Here is an 18,512-nt window from a genome sequence, read left to right on the forward strand (position 1 = left end):
TAAGTGACTGATTACTGCAACCTTTCACTTTCTTCATCTTGACCGCCTATTGTTTGTTATTCTCACTTGTGGTTAACTCCTCAAGAGAGGTCATTTTACTTGCTTTGTACAGCACCCAGCATGTTTGTGGGTATGCACAAAAAAAGGGGAGGATATAATGGGAAGAACACTTCCTATATTTGCTAAGCCAGCATTCAGAGCTGAATTTGTAGCTGCGGAATCCATACCTCACTGCCTTGCGTTGTTACAGAATTGGCATCTATGTAAAAACATGAATAATAAAAGTGATGTTCCTTATTCTAAAATAACACAGCAGAAATCAGAAGGTCTTTCTCTTAAGATGAGAGCAAATCATTCTTAAGAAAATCGTGATTGAATTTTGAATTCACCTGACCATCCTCTGAAAAACTTTTCTGTGTGCAGGTCCCGGGTTATAGGTTAACATTAGCATTTAAATGGAGAGTCGTATTAATAGCTCTCAAAGGAGCTTGTCTCATCATGATTGCCTTTTCAGAAAAAAAAAATTTTTAAGTGAGAAACCCTCTTTTTTTTCTTTCCTCCAAAAAAGAGAGTTCAAGAGACGATCATTTTTACAAAGAGGTTTTTATGTCTAATAAACGTGCTCAGAACTGCAGCGTTGTTAAATGGGTTCAGTACTGGGGATCTGGACGTTTTGTTTTGAAACCATCATTTTGAAAACACAACCCTCTTTTCTGGTCTTTGGCTTCTTTTGTTCCGTCTCTTCAGATTTGTTCTCAGCGTGTCTTCATTTGATCCCAGCATCGTGTCCGACACGGATATCAATATCTCCCATTTGTTGTTAGTACAGAAGGGAGTCACTTACAGCAGTCGTTCTTCATGGGCCAGATCCAAAGCCTACTGAAATCAACAGAAAGAGTCCCATTGACTTCACTGGGCATTGGATCCAGCTCCACGTGCTCTAAAGACCAAGACATGGTGTTTATCCTCTTACCCTAAATCCTACCATAAGAATTTTAGGACACACCAGAGAATTCAGACACTTTGGGCCCAATGCCCCAGCCCTGACAGGTGAACAGGCCTTAAATAAATGGCCCAGGGCTTTCCATGGGATGAGTTAGGGACCACTCACACGAGCAAGGGTGGCAGGACTGAGCCTTGTGTTTTCCAAATAGGTTTCATGTCATAAAGACAAGGCTGGTTCCGCTGCCTGTATTACCAGCTGTTGAAGCGCTTCCCCCGGGTCGTCCTTTGAACCATCATTGAAGTTCTGAGATATTCCATCACTTCCCTTCCCACGTCCCCCCATAAGCCTCTGTATTGGGTGAATATAGACAGAGAGGGCTGGTCCTGAGGCATCTGTCACCCTCTCCGGCTTCTCCCATTCTAAAGAGCAAAAGGAAGGGAGTGAATTAGTTGTTTCCTTCCTCTCCTAAGGAGGTAATTGCTTTTACTGTCACCTGACATCAGGAGTAATCCATTCTAAGAACTTGTAAAAGATGTACAGATATAAGGTCTGCCATACCAGGTCAAGCCAATGAGCCATCAAACCAGGTCCACGTCCCCAGCTGATCAGTTGTGCAAACAGGAAGGTTGAATTTCTTCCTGACCCTGCAGTGATCAGCTCCCACCAGTGCTAAAGCCACGTTGCCAGTGGCTTGGAGGGACCCGCTCTGAGAGTGCATCTGTCCTGCTCCTGCACTGAGGGGGACATGAGCAGAATGGGAGAAAGCTGGAGTGGGGATATGCTCCTCTCCATAGTGGTTGCACGCTTGGCTTACCACCTGAAGCATGAACTTTGATTACCTGTATCTCAGCATGCGTAACTGCCACAGACTCTTCGTATTGGCTGTAACATCATCCAGTCCTTTCCAGATCTGGAGATGGTATGTGACAGTAGCTGATCACACAGTGTGAGCCTGGCTCTGATCACCACTTTTACTCTGGTGTAACAATGGAGTTCCTCTTGATTTACAGGAGTGTGTAAGGGAGAGCAATGTCAGACCATGTGTGAAGAACCAATTCCTTATTTGTTTTAAACGTGACCTATCTTTTGCTTTGCATGGCCCCTTCTTCTCTTACCGGGGAGGGTGCACAAAGCAGAGGCCTGATTAGTATTTTTACCCCTCAGAGTCACAAAAACCTTCCTGATTTGTTTGGGCACCAACACCCATATACAGGATTTAATGCCTTGGGTGGCAGTGCCAGAGGGCCTGGAGGACAGCCTGGCGCCCTATGGTGTCCTTTAAATGCTGAGATTAGCCCGACTGGCATTTCCCAAAGGCTCTCGATACAGGGAAGATGCTGCAACTTTACTCAGGGTGATCACAAGATCCTTTGCAAAGTCATGGGCTCTTGGCAGAGAAGACCCAGCTGAGAGCGAATCGATCCCAGTGATACTCAGACTGAGGCTTGGGAGCTGCAAGTGGCTCTTTAATGTGTCTCCTGCGGCTCTTTATAGCACTTGATAGTAAAACACTGTGTGAATTAATTATTAACCAATCAGGATGCTTTTACTACATTATTAACCACTTGTAGAATACTTGGTCAATCATTTTGCTGCGACATTTTATATATATTGAGAGAGAGAGGAAATGAAACAGTGAATTCACACTACTGTGGCTCTTCTGGCTAATGTTGATCACTAATTTGGCTCCTGAACCACTGAGGTCTGAGTATCATAGTCTAACCTGTGTTCACACAGTTGTTGTTATTTATTTGTAATAATAAGGGCCCCAGTAATGGATCGGGACTGCATTGTGCAAGGTGCTGTACAAACACAGAACAAAGAGACAGTCCTTGCTCCCAACAAGCTTACAATCACACAAATAGTCCTTACTCTCTCAAGCAGCTCCGTGACTTCAGTGGGTCTCCTCAGGTGCGAAAGATTTGTGGGATCAGGCTCCAATCTGTTCCATTCTATACAGGTTCTGATACTGCGCCTGTCTTTGTGTATCTGACCGCCCGGCAGATCTGATTTTCCATGCAGGGGTGGACGCTTGCACCCAAACACAGTCACAATGAAGCTGATTGGAGGCCAAGGGCATTAGGGGTTTTTTGTTAGGTGTGTTAATACATATTAGTATTTATTAACTTGTCTCATCAGATGGTGGAAGAGACTTCTGATAAATGTTAATTGGGTTTTTTTACGTTTTAAATGGCAAGATTAAAAAGCAAAGTATTTTGTGAAGTTCCACTGAGTGCAGAACAACTCTCCATAACCTGTCCTCCCCTTCTGACAATCAAAAGAACATTTGTAGTGGCAAGCACAAACGCATTTCTGAAAGTAAAATGAAGAGCCTAAATAAAAAATCACAGAACAAGAGATTAATTCCACTCACTCTTTCATATTTCATTATTTGATAACATCAGGAGATGAGTCCATTAGAATTGCTTTGGCAAAGGCAAACAGGAGCGTGTCTGATCAATATTTATTAATACTTTCAAAGACAAGGGAGGAAAAGTTGAGCAGACTCAGTAACGCAGTGAATAATTATTCCTACAAATCGGGCTTGGCCAAAGGCGATGCAATGCCAGAGAGGCTGAGTTTTCATTTTACCCAATTAAAAATGCATACCTTTCTTTTTCTTTGCAGGAAATTTTTAATTAAAAAAATAATCTGATTCTGAAAAGAGTGACAGGTGACTCCTGAATTGATTAGCTGCCGATTTCTACTGCAAAAGAAACTGAGGGTTTAGGACACGTTACAGAGGGGAAGGGGGGAGGAGGCAATCTGCATCGTCATGGTAAAAGAATGGTGAAGGCAGGGCCAGTGTTAGCATTTTTGGACAAGGTTGTGAACCTTTTCTGTCTCCCCGGTGCCAACTCAAACCTATTGATCACATGGAGATTTAGGGAGGGTCAGCAAGATGATTTGTTAGGATGCACCCCAAAACCAGGAGCTCATATCCCAGGGCGGTCAGTGTAACATAAATGCTTCCACAGACAGACAAATAAAAGTAGGGTGACCAGATGTCCCGATTTTATAGGGACAGTCCTGATTTTTGGGTCTTTTTCTTATATAGGCTCCTATTACCCCCCACCTCCTGTCCCGATTTTTCACACTTGCTGTCTGGTCACCCTAAATAAAAGGGATGTGGACATCTTTGTCCAGCCTCCTGCTGAAAGAGATGTGTGACCCAGCTGCCTGTGCATAGTTTGAAACATTTCAGAAAGTTTTGAAAAGAACAGGTGTCCAGATGAGCTGGGGCCAGGGAGAGCACCAGAAGGTTTTGTGTGTGCTTTTAGCACATTATAGTGCAGCCTAGCATTATGGCTGCCTGACATTTCCCTGGGTAAGACCCCGCTTTCGGTTGCTTATAATTTGGTTGCTTACAACTTCACCAAACTTTGGGCTGAAATTTCTCAGGCTGTGTGTCTGTCTCAGGCTGGCTTGTTTTGGAAAGTTTCAGCTGGAATGGTTCGGCCGTTTCTGAGAAAGAGATTAAGGGGAAATAGGTTGTTTTGCCCATGTTAGACAAAAATTCTGGTGACCTTTTCCTTGAGAGGCTCTACTGCCCCCATGCTTTGGTGCAGGGACTTGAAATTTGGCAGGGGAGTGACTGTTATGTTAGGGATATGCCTTTTGCCATCCCTGTGAAAATCCACCTCAATCTGGCTAAATTTATAAACTTCTGAAAAATCTCAGTGTGCACGTGCTCAGTAGAAATTTGTTTGAGCTTTGCAGCTAAGTTCTCCAAAGGGGGCAGGCATTTTTTGACTTTTGAGTGCTTGATTTTACAACCTTACTGTTTTTTTAATGTAGAGGGTGAATGGGGAAGAGGGGTATAGGTAATACCACATTGAACAAGATTTTCAAACTTACTCTAAAATTAGATTCCTACATTCATATTTAGGCACTTAAATATGTGGTCTGATTTTCCAACGTGTTTTGAGCAGCCAGCAGCTCCCAGGGAGGTTAATGGGAGCTGCTGGTTGCTCAGCACTTCAGAAAAATCAGACCGTTTATTTAGGTGCCTCGATATGGATTTAGGAGCCTCACTTTAGAGAGCCATCTTTCAGATTTTACGCCTTTATCATCACAGCATCCCGTTTGCCACAGGATTTTGCAAATGGGGAATCTCAGGCAAGAAAGGTTAAGAGACTTAACTAAGGTCAAAAGAGGAAGCTGGAATAAAAATCAATAGTCCAGTGCTCCTTAGTCCCATGCTTAGCCCACTTGACCGCGAAGCTATTCGTGCTATTCAGCTACCCCTGCTTGTGACCAGAGTTCCCATTGACTGCTTAGCTGAAGACCTGGCTGAGCTGCAAGCAGCTGGCTGGGAGACAGCTTGTGGCAGCCCTGGGGCTATAAAGGGGAACATGCCCCGTTCTGTGATCTGCCATTACATCCACAAACCTGGACCTGCCCAAGGTCTGCGGAGGTTTTTGGCTCCTGTGCACCAACATGGGAGGGGAGGCAGGCAGTGGCGTAGCTAGGTGGAGCGAACAGGGGGAGCGGACATAAAGAAAGGTGTCACCCGCTTGTACTCACCGGGCGGCGCTCCGGGTCCCCAGCAGTACTGAAGGCCCTCGCCGCCGAAATGCCGCCAAGGACCTGGAGCGCGTGAAGGGCCCCGCCACCAAAGTGCCGGACCGGCCGGCGAAAACCCAGAGCGCCGCCGGGTGAGTAAAAATTTTAAAAGGTGCCAAAAAATTAAAAAGGCACCACTTGTGCTCAGTGGGGGAGCAGCTGCTCCCCCCGCAGCTACGCTACTGGAAGCAGGATCTGACTCTAAAAGAATAGTGGATCCATTAGTATGGTTGGCTAGACGTGTTGGCTTCTTCATGATGGGTTCCTGAGTTAAACAGTTTTGCCCCACAGTAAGGGCTTCTCAGGACTTTGTTATCCATTTTGCTATCAGCAGAGTGCTGAGGCTTTGTCATTCTGCTGGGATTATAGTACCAGCGTTAGACAGGTCTATTTCAGGACACGTAGGAGACAAAGTTAGGCTTGGTCTCTCGCTATTTTAGTGCAGTATTAAGCAAATTTGGTCCCAAAGTTTCTTAGCTTTCCCCAGTGATGCTCTACAAATGTTCCATAAAAGATTTCAGGGCCGTGCTCTTAGAGGGGCAGTCTCAGCCTTACAAAATGCTTCTCACCTGGGAAAAATAGATGTTTTTGACCACCGTCTGAAATAGCGTTGGTTTCATTCAGCACATCCCAGTCAGAGTGAGTGAGACAGAGAAAGAGCTGCTAAAAAGAATACAGCAATAAAATCTTAGAACATCCAATGTTGCCCCTGGACATTTTAGCTTTTCGGGGGGCTCACTCCATGGAAGCTGCCATAGGGCTGCTAATATAGGCTTGACGTAACGAAGTTCAGGACAGGAACAAAATCATTCTGTATTGAAATCAGTGAGGAAAACATGGATGACTTGGATGTTCGATGGAGTAGCAGACCTGCCCAGGAGTGTGTGGCTGAAATAGTATTAGGGGTTATAACGTCTCCAGACCGCAGCAACTAGAGGGCAGTAGAAGATCTCTCCTGTCTGTCTGTCTGTCTGTCTGTCTGTCTCACACCCCTCCACACACACTCTTGAACAGGTGAGTGCTCTAGATAACATAGCCAGTAAAACACTGGGATTCCTTGAGGTGAGAGGCCCTATAAAAGGCATAGTTATTAAGCCTGTTCTGGGTGAAATGGGTGGATTTCATCCACTGAGGGTTATGCGGGGATCCATCCCCTGACCCAGGGCTGGAACTCACCCAAACAGCATTCCGGCACTTTTTCTGCGTGGAGAACACCAGGTTGTTCTCAAAATGGTGTCCTCCACACTGTGTGACCTCTCACGCACCGTTCCCCTGCTGGCGGGGGAGTTACGGTAGCCCCGGAAATAAAAGTGATCGGGGACAGTTAGGCAGATGCCAAAGGCGTCCTTGACACAAGAAAGTTTGGGAGCCACTGTTCAATATCATCACAGATTCCCTGACCCGTTTGTCCTATGTTTCTGGTGGGGATAGTGCCTTGCAGTACCAGCAACATCACAAACTCTCAGGGGATGTCTTGTGATGGCTCGGAAACTTCACCAGTGAACTGGCCCTTTGACTCTCTCTAGCTCCCGGAACTTTCTTGACTGTAACGTTAACCTGGAAACTAACCAGCTCTCTTTGTTTTTCAGTTTAACCCAGTGGAACGCTCTTAAGGAGCTTCTTTCTATTTCTATTTCCTCTGCCCTTCCCTGCACACCCCGCCTCTGACACACACACTCGGGCAGCTCACCCGAACTCCTGTCCATCACCCATCCTGTGTTGTGCTCCAAATTGGGGATGAGTTTTGTGTCACCATCATTTAGCCGTCAGAACCACCCCCCCTCCCAGCCGGCTCAGGATGAGGATAACTTGGGAACAGACTCGAGCTACGGGAACAAATCCTTCAAGCCGCAGCAGTGGATTAAGTCTTGAAGGACACAGAGACAGATAACATCTCTGCTGGACTGTAGCGAGACCAGCACAGTGTGAGAATCTAGCCAGTCACAATGTGAGCTTTGCGGCACCTGGACAAGGCCATCTGTAAAACTGATTAGTGCTCCAGTTTGTATGCTGGATACTGTGTGCAGGCAGTGTGGTCTCTCAATTAGGCCATCCCTGAGGCCTGCACACCAAAGGACCGGAGGAATGTAATATTTAGTGCACCGCTTTCCAGTGGCTCCTCAGATTGCCATTTTAATGCATTCAGACAGCGGAGAGGAGCCGAAGGTGATAGCTTTCCTGGGTCACCCCTGGAAGCGCTTAAATTATTTACTCCACCACGTCCCATTGCCAGAGCTCACACAAACAACACCGACTTCACCTTCAGACACACTGCAGCGTTCCTGCCTTCCCTTGCTCTGCAGCTGGGAGACGTACAGGGGTCATGGTGCTCATTTGAAATGAGTTCTTGTTGCAATATGCTGCATGCAAAGAGAAATGGATCTTTGTCCTGAGCTTCTAAGACCCTTGTTTCTTTAGGATCCGTACAAAGGAAAAAGGGTAGTTGGTTCCTAACTGGCAAAGAGAGATTTTCCATCTATCTATCCATCCATCCATCCTATACTCCCTGTGCCTGTGACACCCCCAGAGAAAGGCAGACCCAGCAGCCAGGTCTCAACACCTACCTGGGAGAACCAGCCTTGCAGTTCCACAAGTAAAGCAGTGTACAAGGAACTTTCTCCTAGCAGGGTCTGCCCAGAATTGCAGCACCTGCCACCGCTAAAGGGACTGGGGGTTGATGGAGCCAGAGCCCCGATGCCTCAACACTGGCCGGAAGGGTAGGATAGCCATGGAGGGAAGAAAATGCTGCTTCCTAAAGGGAATAACCCAACAGCACCCTAAGGCATAATGCTTCCAAAGCGCCCCCGGCCTGGGGCGCTCCAGCCCACCCCCACACTGGCCTCTCCCTTCATGGCACAGTCTGGACCTCAGACTCCTGGCAGCTTCTTGGTAAGCATTATTCTACCCATTGTACAGATGAGGCACCAAGAAGCTGTGTGTTTTGTGCAAGGCCACACAGTGCCATGCAAAGAAACCCAGTGTCCTGACTCCTAGTCCCCTGCTCCAACCACTAGACAACACTCCCTCTTTCTAGAGAGATCACTGACGTTCCCTGATTTTACAAATAATTAAAATGAGCTTGTCATTAAATAGGTTTATTCTTAGGAGAAAAGGGGGCGGAAAAAGTAAAACCTCTCAACCAGTCTCCTACCACAAATCCAATAAAAGTACAGGCAAGTGTAATCGCTTCTTTCTGATTGGCTGGAACACAGGAATAAAATCCAATCCGTAGGCCAATCAAAGCACAACCTTTCCATAATGGTCCGGTGCTTAACTGTCAGACTGTTCACCATCAACCCCCTTGGAAAGTGACACCTTCATCACTGAAGTGACTCCTTGCTTAAATTCACAGCTTTAAAATTCATTCTTTAATTCGGTACATTTAACACTAATTGAAACTAACCAGATCTGCAGCTTCTGTACGACCCTCGTCTCGGCTTTAACTGATTCCAAGAGCCACCCAGACCCATCTGAAAGACATTTTAATTATTTGAATTTCTTTTTCAAATGTTGGGCAATTACAATGACACTGACTGACTCTGAGTTTAGGGCCCTGCCTGTAGATCCACTCTGCTTCCTATTAGGGTTGCCAATTTTGGCTGGATGTATTCCTGGATATTTCATCACAGAAGTTACTGACGAGTCCAGGCCAATCCTGGAGGGTTGACAACCCTACTTCCTATTAGCATCCATTAGTTGGGGCAAGGGCATAAGCTCTTATCATGTTAATTGAACCCCTCCAGTCCTGAAGGTTTCTGCCCTTTGACCAGGTTGGACTGAGAAAGTCTAAATGAACTGCAATGTGCTGGCTGGCTTGTACTTGTCCCACTGCCCTCTAGAGACCAGATGTCTGAAGATAACATTCCTGCTGTTACTAACTTCTAAAGAAGATTTTCCCTGTAGGTTCCCATGGCACAGAGGTGTGATTTAGTTGTGGATGAATGGTGTGAGATGTGGAGGGGCGCAAGGGATGTCCTCCTCATCTGTCTATCTGTTCAGCACTGGTGAGGCCACATCTGGAGTACTGAGTCCAGTCTTGTTCCCCCCACTACAGAAGGGATGTGGACAAATTGGAGAGAGTCCAGCAGAGGGCAATGAAAATGATTAGGGGGCTGGGGCACAGGAATTATGGGGAGATGCTGAGGGAACTGGGGTTATTTAGTCTGCAGAAGAGAAGAGTGAGGGGGGATTTGATAGCAGCCTTCAACTGCCTGAAGGGGGGTTCCAAAGAGGATGGAGCTCAGCTGTTCTCAGTGGTGGCAGATGACAGAACAAGGAGCAATGGTCTCAAGTTGCTGTGGGGGAGGTCTAGGTTGGATATTAGGAAACACTATTTCACTAGGAGGGTGGTGAAGCACTGGAATGGGTTCCCTAGGGAGGTGGTGGAATCTCCATCCTTAGGGGTTTTTAAGGCCTGGCTTGACAACTCCCTGGCTGGGATGATTTAGTTGGGGTTGGTCCTGCTTTGAGCAGGGGGTTGGATTAGATGACCTCCTGAGGTCTCTTCCAACCCTAATATTCTATGATCTGTCTGTATTACCTTTTGTCTCTCGTCTTATACTTAGATTGTAAGTCTTGGGGGCAGGAACTGTCTTTTCTGTGTTTGTACAGCACCTAGCACAAGGAGGCCCAGGTCTATGACTGGGACTCATAGGCGCTACCGTAATACCAATAATACATAAATTACAGTATACTGTAAATGGATGTATTGATTCAAAAGCACCTGGGATCATGCTCATGGTTGGTTTCCTTGCTTGCTTTACAGGCAGTATTATGAGATGCTGTACAACACGGCGGATGAGCTCTTAAACGTAGTGGTGGATCAGGGAGTGAAGTACACGGAGCTGGAGTACATCTACGCCTTGAGCTTGCTGCACCGTAGCCAGACTGGCGTCGGGGACCAGACAACCCAGAACATGAGACTGCAGCGTCTGAAAGAGATCATCTGTGAGCAGGCTGCCATCAAACAGGCCACCAAGGACAAGAAAATCACTACAGTGTAATCCATGCCATCATGTCGCAGAATCAGAGCAGCATGGGCCACTTCCCCTGCTGTGCAATCTACAGTAACTATTGATAAAACACGTAGGTTACGGGTGGTATTGTACTGTACTAATAGCAAGGGGACATACAGTCTGAGGTTTGGGTTTTTTTACACTTAATCATGCCAAGCTCCCCTAATGTATTATCCTGAGAGCATTTGCACTGATCTCCCTTCACCAAGAGGAACTTACAAAGTTTAACCTAGATGAAATTTGGATAGGGGTAGGGTGGGGGGGGGATAGAGGTGCAAATAAATATCGGGCTGTCTCTGTTGAGCTGTTGCTGCTTTGCCTTGAGTTCTAAAGGGGGCAGCCAGCTGTGGGGGGCGGGGGGACAGTGAGGGGAAGGATTCTCTCTTTGTTTGTCTGATACCATAAATGGAAGTTCAGCTATCACTAATGGAAACAGCACCATGACCGTCAAGGGCAGATCTCGATCTAATTTGTGAAATCTTGATGGTCTTGTTGTCCCAAGGTTTTGTTGATTTGAGCTCTGTTGACACTATTGCTCTTCTGTACAATGCTGTGTAGGTGCATTGATTTTTCTTTTTTCTTCGCTGTTTCCACTGCAAAGAGAACTGGTTGCTAGTTTCCCGACTGATGGAACTTGGCTTTTATTTTGGATGGTGTTGAGCCAATTCATATATCATTAGAGGCAACACATTGGGTCATCAATTTCAATTTCCACAGTTCCTCTGCCTCAGAGCCATGAATCATCAGTTTCCAGAGATCATCCTGTTCCAGATAATGGTGGAAGTAGGCGGAAATTGCCAACTCAACTTTTTAACAGGCAGGGAAACTTCTTCAGACATTTAACTCTCCTTTTCGTAAATATCACTTGTGTCAGTCACCTGCTTGAAAGATACACCCGGATTCACATCACAGGTACTGTAGCAGACATGTACTCAACAGTAATGGGCAGGGAAGGAAGGAGGAGGTAGGTTACGAGGGCCCACCTGTCTGAGATGAGTTTCTGGAATACCATGCTAATCTGTTGCAGCATCACTTCTGTCTTTCCTTCCACCATTCACTACTGTCACCCACACTGGAAGAGGATCCTTATTCATCATGCCTGATGGATTTCTTCCAATCTTTAATACAAAGTGTGCATTGTATTCATATTTTTGAGAGTGAAATTGCTACCCAAGGTTTGGTGTCATGTCCCGGGCTGTGTTCTCTTTGTCCTGCAACCTGCTTTTGCAGCAGCTGTCTTGAAACAACTGGAAAATTAAAGGATGTTTTAAGAATCCTTAAAGATTGTTGTGGAGGTTTTTTAAATTATTGTTATAAATCTTAGTGTTTATTTTGTACTTGCTCAGCACCTGGCACCTAGGGATTGTCCAGCACTTTACAATTAGGTTAAATGACGCTTATATCACCCTTGCGTGGGAGGTATTCCCAGCTTTGTACAGATGGGGAAAATGGGGACACAGAAGGGTGACGGGGAATGCCCAAGATCACTCAGTAAAATAGAACCAGACGTAGACACCATGACCCTTGCTCTAACCACTAGATAACAGTGTCTTTCTGATTTCTTAATAGCCCTAGTAGTCTGCCAAAGAAATTCAATGTCAACTACTTCAGACAATGAGCCTGGGATGTTCCCCAGCAGATACTTTCAGACTGTGAGAGGGATGGTGTCGACAGCCTCTAATTTTCCATCTGTCCCTTGTTAGTTTATTTGAATGATCTTTAACACACCCGCTAGAGAAGCAATTTTGTATGTGATACAAGTTCAGTGTCAATGGTCCACAAATAACAGGAGCCTCTTATATGTGTTCACTTGCATAAGCCCTCATAAGCATGTCACTGGAATAACTGTTACTTGGTTTCATTTTATGATTATTGTTCTAGGTGGAGCCAGTACTGCTGCCTCTAGTTAAGATTGCCTGGAACTTTAAATTATAAGACCCCGTTTTCAGTTGTTTACAACGTGGTAGAAAATTTTAGTCTGAATGGTTCAAGTTTTATCCCGGGTGGCTGCCTCAGGCTCCCGTATATTTGAAAGTTCAGCAAAAAGAAAAGAAAAAGGGTTCAGCTGTTTCTCAGAAAAAGATTAGGGAAAAATACATGGTTTGACCACGTTAGAAGAATTCTTACAGCTGTTGAATTGAGATGATCTAGTGCCTCCCGGCCATAGAGTAGATGCTTGACCTTTCAAATCCACCCTGGTGTTAGGGATGTGCCTTTTTGTGTCCCCATGAAAAGAAAGGGTGGTCGCAAGGTTCGCGCAATCAAGTGCCACACTGGAGAATTGGATTCTGTCCCTTCCTCCGCCACGAAGTTCCTATGTGAACTTCACTCCATGAAAATTCACCCAAATGTGCCCAAGTTATAAGCCTCCAAAACCTGCAATTTCACATGCTCAGTAGCAATTTAAGAGACTAGATATTCAGTGCACAGGATGGGTGAGGTTCTGGGAATGAATCAGGCTTGTCCGTAGGGCTCCTGCCTCATTTGTTGCAGAAATTGGAAGATGTGTAGTAAATGAGACAGGGAATTACGGGAAGAAAAAGGATGTTTCAAGATTAACACAATCAAATGCCACTCTGCAGAATTAGATTCTATCCCTGTCTCTGCCACAGAACTGGGCAAGTCACTTAAACCAAATTTTTCACAGATGGCCACTAATTCTATGTGCCTCATTTTTGGCAGCACTCACAACTGCAAACCAGTGCTTAATTTGTGCCGGGCTTTGCCAGGGCTGAGCTCCGGCACCTCTGGGCTTGCCGCGTCAGTTATGAAAGTAAAAAAATTGCTTGAGCCCCGGTACCTCTTTCATTACAAATTAAGCAACCTTAACATTCTTTAAAGTCATTTTTCTGAATGTGATTATTTATGTAGGGTGACATTTATCCCTGTGCAGAGGGCTCAGCGCAAGGATCAATATCCCCCACAGCAGCCAAAGTGCGCTGGACAAATAAGCAGAGACGGTCCCCTGCCCTTGAGGAGCTTACAGTCTAAACGGTGTCCAGTGAGCTACATCTGGGGTCCTTTCAACCAGTATAGCCAGATAAAATATGAGGTCCTATCAGTCAGTGTAGGTGCTTACATAGCCCTCACCACTGTACTACCTGAGCACCTCGCAATTATCAATGGATTTTATCCCACAACACCCCTGTCAGGCCGGTATTATCCCATTTTACAGATGGGTGACTAAAGGCCAGGGGAGACGGTTACTTGCCCAAGGTCACACAAGAAGGATGTGGCTGAGATGGGAATTGAAGCCAATTGTCCTGAGTCATAGTCCAGTGCCCAACAGATCTACCCCTAACTAGGTACATTCTTTGTAGACACATTTCTTCTATTGGAACCTCTGCCATATTCTAGTAACCCTCAGAGAGGCCAACTCCCTTCCTTCCATTTGTGTAGCCTAAAGCGTCTTTAATTTCCAATCATGACTGCATGTAGTTCCTTCTCCCTGAAGGAGAGCTCTTTAGCTCGTCCTTGCTTTGACAACGTAACAGAACTTGAGAGCATTGATAGCGTTACCCATGTGACGGGCCCAAGAAGAGACTATTCATCATTCAAAGCAGGAGAGGGATGGAAAAGGACTCCTTCAGTCATGTACTGCTGGGTTCTCAGACCCTTTGATGCACCGAGGTGATGTGTGGGAAGCTTTGAACTTGAAGTTATGGGCTGTTGTAAGCATTCGTCAGTCCATTGGGGGAGGACAGGGCAGGCTTGATTCAAACCCGGTACAGGGATTTTTAAGGATTATTTTCATCCTTAAAAAATTGCTTAGTAATCTGAAACTCTGCCTTGTTGTTACGATTCCAGGTTGATCTCAGACTTGAGTCCACATTTTCCATCCACCGAGTAGCTGTGCTGGCTGGTGCCTTGACAGATTGCATGAAATCACGGAAATTCTAAAATTGGGACTACCTTTTTCTTTCTAAATAAATCACTTAAAAGAATCTCTTCTGAACTGCAACTTGCATCGTTGCTCATGTCACCACGAGCTGTAAAATACAATTATAGCTCCAGCTCCTCTCCCTGTGCAGAAATACAATGAAATTGCTGACTCATATGGTAGAAGAGCACAACTTCAAGAACTCAAAGAGAGAAAATGTAATGGGACGTTTTCCAGCAGCATAGAAAAGTAGGATTAGAAGGGACCATGAGAGGTCACCTATTCCCACCCCCTGCGCTGGAGCAGGGTATGTGCCATGGACAATCTGATAATGCTGTGTACTTTGCTAGCCTCTTTCACCCAAGGATCTCACAGCTAGGTGGTGGTGGTGTTAATCCTCCCATAAAATCTTCCTATGGTCAGACGCCGTGGTCAAACGGAGGGACAGTGAGGCTAACAGTCTCGCCCCAGGCCACAGAGAAGATCAGTGGCAGAGATGGGAACCTAGGAATTCTGACTGCAAATATCCTGCTCTAGCCACTAGTTGGCACTCCACAGTACAGGCTTTCTTTCTGCATCATAAGAAGATGCCATCGGAAATAACCACTCACTGTCACTAATATAATCTTTAATTAATATTCTACATTGAGCAGCAGCCTTCGAATGCATCAGTGTTTCTTGCAGACAAGGACTATGAAAGTTCAGCGTTGGGGCCAAGATTTTAAAAAGCAGGAGCATGAAGTTAGGCTCCTAAATCCATGTTTAGGCTTGTTACCGGTGGCTCTACTCACCGCTGGACTAGGCTGACCGCTTGTTCTGAACTGAGCAGGACAGTCCTGAAATGCAGAGTTCAAGTCCTGGTCCCGGGCTGAATGCCGCCAGGACAGGATTTGTTCCGATTCCCAACAGTGTCTGCCCGAGGCTCAGGGGCAGTGCCAGCCTCTTCCCGGTGAGGGGGGCTGAGGTGGGCCTTAGCCCCCCCACTCGCCACAAGGCCCTGCCCCTGCTGCTGTTTCCCCAAGGCTCCGCCAGTACCGGGCCATTGTAAGAGCTGCCCAGCTAGCCTGGGCCTCTGATGGGAGTCCCAGACCCTCCAACTGCCCTGAGCGATGTGCCCCGAGGGACATGGGCCAGGGGGCTGCTCTCAGGCCCCCTGACCCCTGCCCAGGGCAGGTGAAAGGTCCAGGGCTCCATATAGCGTCCCGGGCTCTCTGGGCAGCTCTTATCGAGGCCTGTCTCCAGCTTCTGGCCTGGTCAAGGGGCTGGTCCTCGGGGGAGCAGGAGCGGGGGGGGGGGGGCCCATGCAGGGGCGGGCGAAGCTCCTGCATGTGGCCGGGTTTTCCTTTTTGGAAAGGTGGTCACCCTACACTGGGCAGCACCATTTCCTGGTGGTTGTGGGGACTAGCTCGGTTAGGCTGATGCCCCTTCCAGCGGTTACATCCCTTCAGTCCTTTGCAGCCCCTTCTCTCGCAGCGTCGTCTTCATGACTCAGCCCTCCGGCCAGGTCACTAGTGTGGTTCCCCTTCCGAGGGGGGTGGAGAGTGTATCCAGGTTCCTGCTCTCCAGCAGTTTCAGTCTTCAGCTTCACTGCCCCGCCAGCCACTCCCGCAGTGGCTGGCGGGGAACCCGCACCCACCCTCTCCTCCGGGTTCCACCTCTACACAGCAGCCAAGGTCCGTCCCCTGCACCTTGCTGCCTTTCCCTGAGCCACTTCCATACCTCCTGGCCTTCTATGCTGACTGGATAACAAGGGTGTAAAAGTGGGATGGGGGTGGGAGGTAATAGGCACCTGATAATATCTAGACGTCTCATCACCCTGTGGCCTTCCCCACTGCCCTGGGTTTGCAAGTCTCTTCACTCCCTCCTCCCAGGGAGTAACTTTAGGCAGCTCATCTCTGCAGCCCCCCAGACAGACCTCCCTCTTCCCAGGGAGTGACTGGAGACTCCTTCCCTGGAGCCCCCCCCCCCCCTTCCAATTTTCTGTCTTTTTCTCGAAGCCACACGTGTCCCTCACGGGTGAGCTGCTCTCTGATCAGCTGCCTCCAGCCTCACTCTCCTCCATTTGCAGCCTAATTGGCGGACTGGGCCCACCTGGCCCCATTCAGCTCTTGAAGGGCCAGTGTGGGGAGCAACCCCCATCACACGGCCCCCTCCCTGATCTTCAGGAGCGCTAAGCACCTAGCGCTCTCATTGGCTTTCACAGGCGGGCTGCATGTTCTGCTCCTTGCAACCAAGCCCCGCAGTTCACATGCGCTAACCAGGGCCCTACCAAATTCATGGTCCATTTCGGTCAATTTCACGATCATGGGATTAAAAAATCCTAAATTTCATGATTTCAGCTATTTAAATCTGAAATTTCAGTGGTGTTGTGGTAGGGGTCCCGCCCCAAAAAGGAGTTTGGGGGTGGGGGGGGGTTTGCAAGGTTATGGGGGGAGGGCAGGTTGCGGTTCTGCTACCCTTACTTCTGTACTGCTGCTGGTGATGGCTCTGCCTTCAGAGCTGGGCAGCTGGAGAGGGGCGGCTGCTGGCCGGGAGCCCAGCTCTGAAGACCAATACCTGGTCTGGTATTGCCACCCTTACTTCTGCCCTGCTGCTGGCAGGGATGCTGCCTTCAGAGCTGGACACCTGGCCAACAGCCGCCGCTCTCCGGCCACCTAGCTCTGAAGGCAGAGCAGAAGTAAGGGTGGCAATACTGTGACCCACCCCCTAAAATAACCTTGCACCTCCCCTGCAACTCCCTTTTGGTCAGGATCCCCAATTTGAGAAATGCTGGGCTGCCCTGTGAAATCAGTATAGTAGAGGGTAAAAGCACACAAAAGAGCAGATTTCATGGCGGGGAGACCAGATTTCACGGTCCATGAGGCGTTTTTCATGGCTGTGGATTTGGTAGGGCCCTAGCAATAACATTTCCACTTCAAAGACAGCAATGTTCAACCCAGCCTCTTGGGTGCTTCCCTGACAACACCTACGGAACATGCTCTTCCAAATGCACAAAAGGTCAGTGGCACTGACCTGGGCAGTTGGCGTCAACTGAGTTATTCTGACAGCAGTTTTCTGGCTGATGTGGCATATGTTAGAAATCTCAGTGGCTGGTTCCCGTGTCACTAAACCCACCCTTCCAATGCATGCCCTTGCTGGAGTTTGCACAAAGGTGCCAACGATTGAAAAAGCCATTGAGTCAGAAGCCTCTTAGAAATGAGCCTTTCAGATTAGGTCTGAGTCAGATACGCAGGGGGTAAGTTTGTTGTGCCAGATCTGTTCTCCTGATGAAGGGAGGATTTTAATGCTCTCATTCTCTTTTTATGAGACCACAAATAACAGCCATCTCCAGGTTATGTGACTCCGATGAATTTTGCATTCAGAAACCTGCATTCCCTGCCACGCTACCGCAAAGAAATATCAATTTATGGACAAGACCTGGAGTTTCTATTTCATCAGGCAACATGAAATGCTGCCAGGACAGCCAGTATGCAAAGAGTAATCATATATAGACATGAGCCTTTGGTGCTTAAAGGGGCAAGAAAATACACCTCCAGCTTGCAGAGAGAAATATTTTCACTGCGGCTATAAAAGTTCATGGGGGGTTTCATGATTTCCTTTTTACAGCCTCGTAATTTTGAATGGGTCTTCATTATCACATTATTTCAAAGCCAGTGCCAGACACAATACCATAAGAGGCGGGTGAAGGGAAATAACTCACATGCCTTCCAGCCTCATGTCTTAATTGGCAGCCCTCCCCCTAGACTCTCCCTTGATTGAGTTTGAAATAAGCCAGCCTGTGTCATAGCAACGATCAAAAAATAACCCCCATGTGATGTCCCAATCTCATATGTTGCCAGACACATGATGGTGACACAGGCGCTCAGGGAAAACACTCTTCGGGAAGGCACTGCTCCACTGAAATCCTCCCATATGGTTTTATCGGTTGCTATTTTATTCTCACAGGTCATACTTGCACATTTCCGTCCAATGTGGTATGTAGCCACGAACAGGACAAGGCTAGCCAAGAGGAAATTAGCATGCAAGATTATTATTTTTAATCTGATTCTAAACAGCTTTGGTACAGTTGGACTCTTCTTGGTCATTTACCATTTTCTGTACCAAA

At 47.1% G+C, this 18,512-nt stretch overlaps 1 protein-coding gene across 1 annotated transcript in view; it reads left to right on the forward strand.

Annotated features, from left to right (window-relative positions):
• EXOC4 (exocyst complex component 4) overlaps positions 1-11,809 on the forward strand; it is a 578,416-nt gene extending 566,607 nt beyond the window's left edge. The window contains exon 18 of the mRNA XM_007055935.4: positions 10,278-11,809. Within this exon, the coding sequence (XP_007055997.1) occupies positions 10,278-10,515 (238 nt within the window). The 3' untranslated portion in view covers positions 10,516-11,809. The remainder of the gene's footprint in view (positions 1-10,277) is intronic.
• Positions 11,810-18,512: the final 6,703 nt, after the last annotated feature.

This window comes from Chelonia mydas, chromosome 1, assembly GCF_015237465.2.
Source record: "Chelonia mydas isolate rCheMyd1 chromosome 1, rCheMyd1.pri.v2, whole genome shotgun sequence".
In the NCBI taxonomy this organism is placed as follows: domain Eukaryota; kingdom Metazoa; phylum Chordata; order Testudines; family Cheloniidae; genus Chelonia; species Chelonia mydas.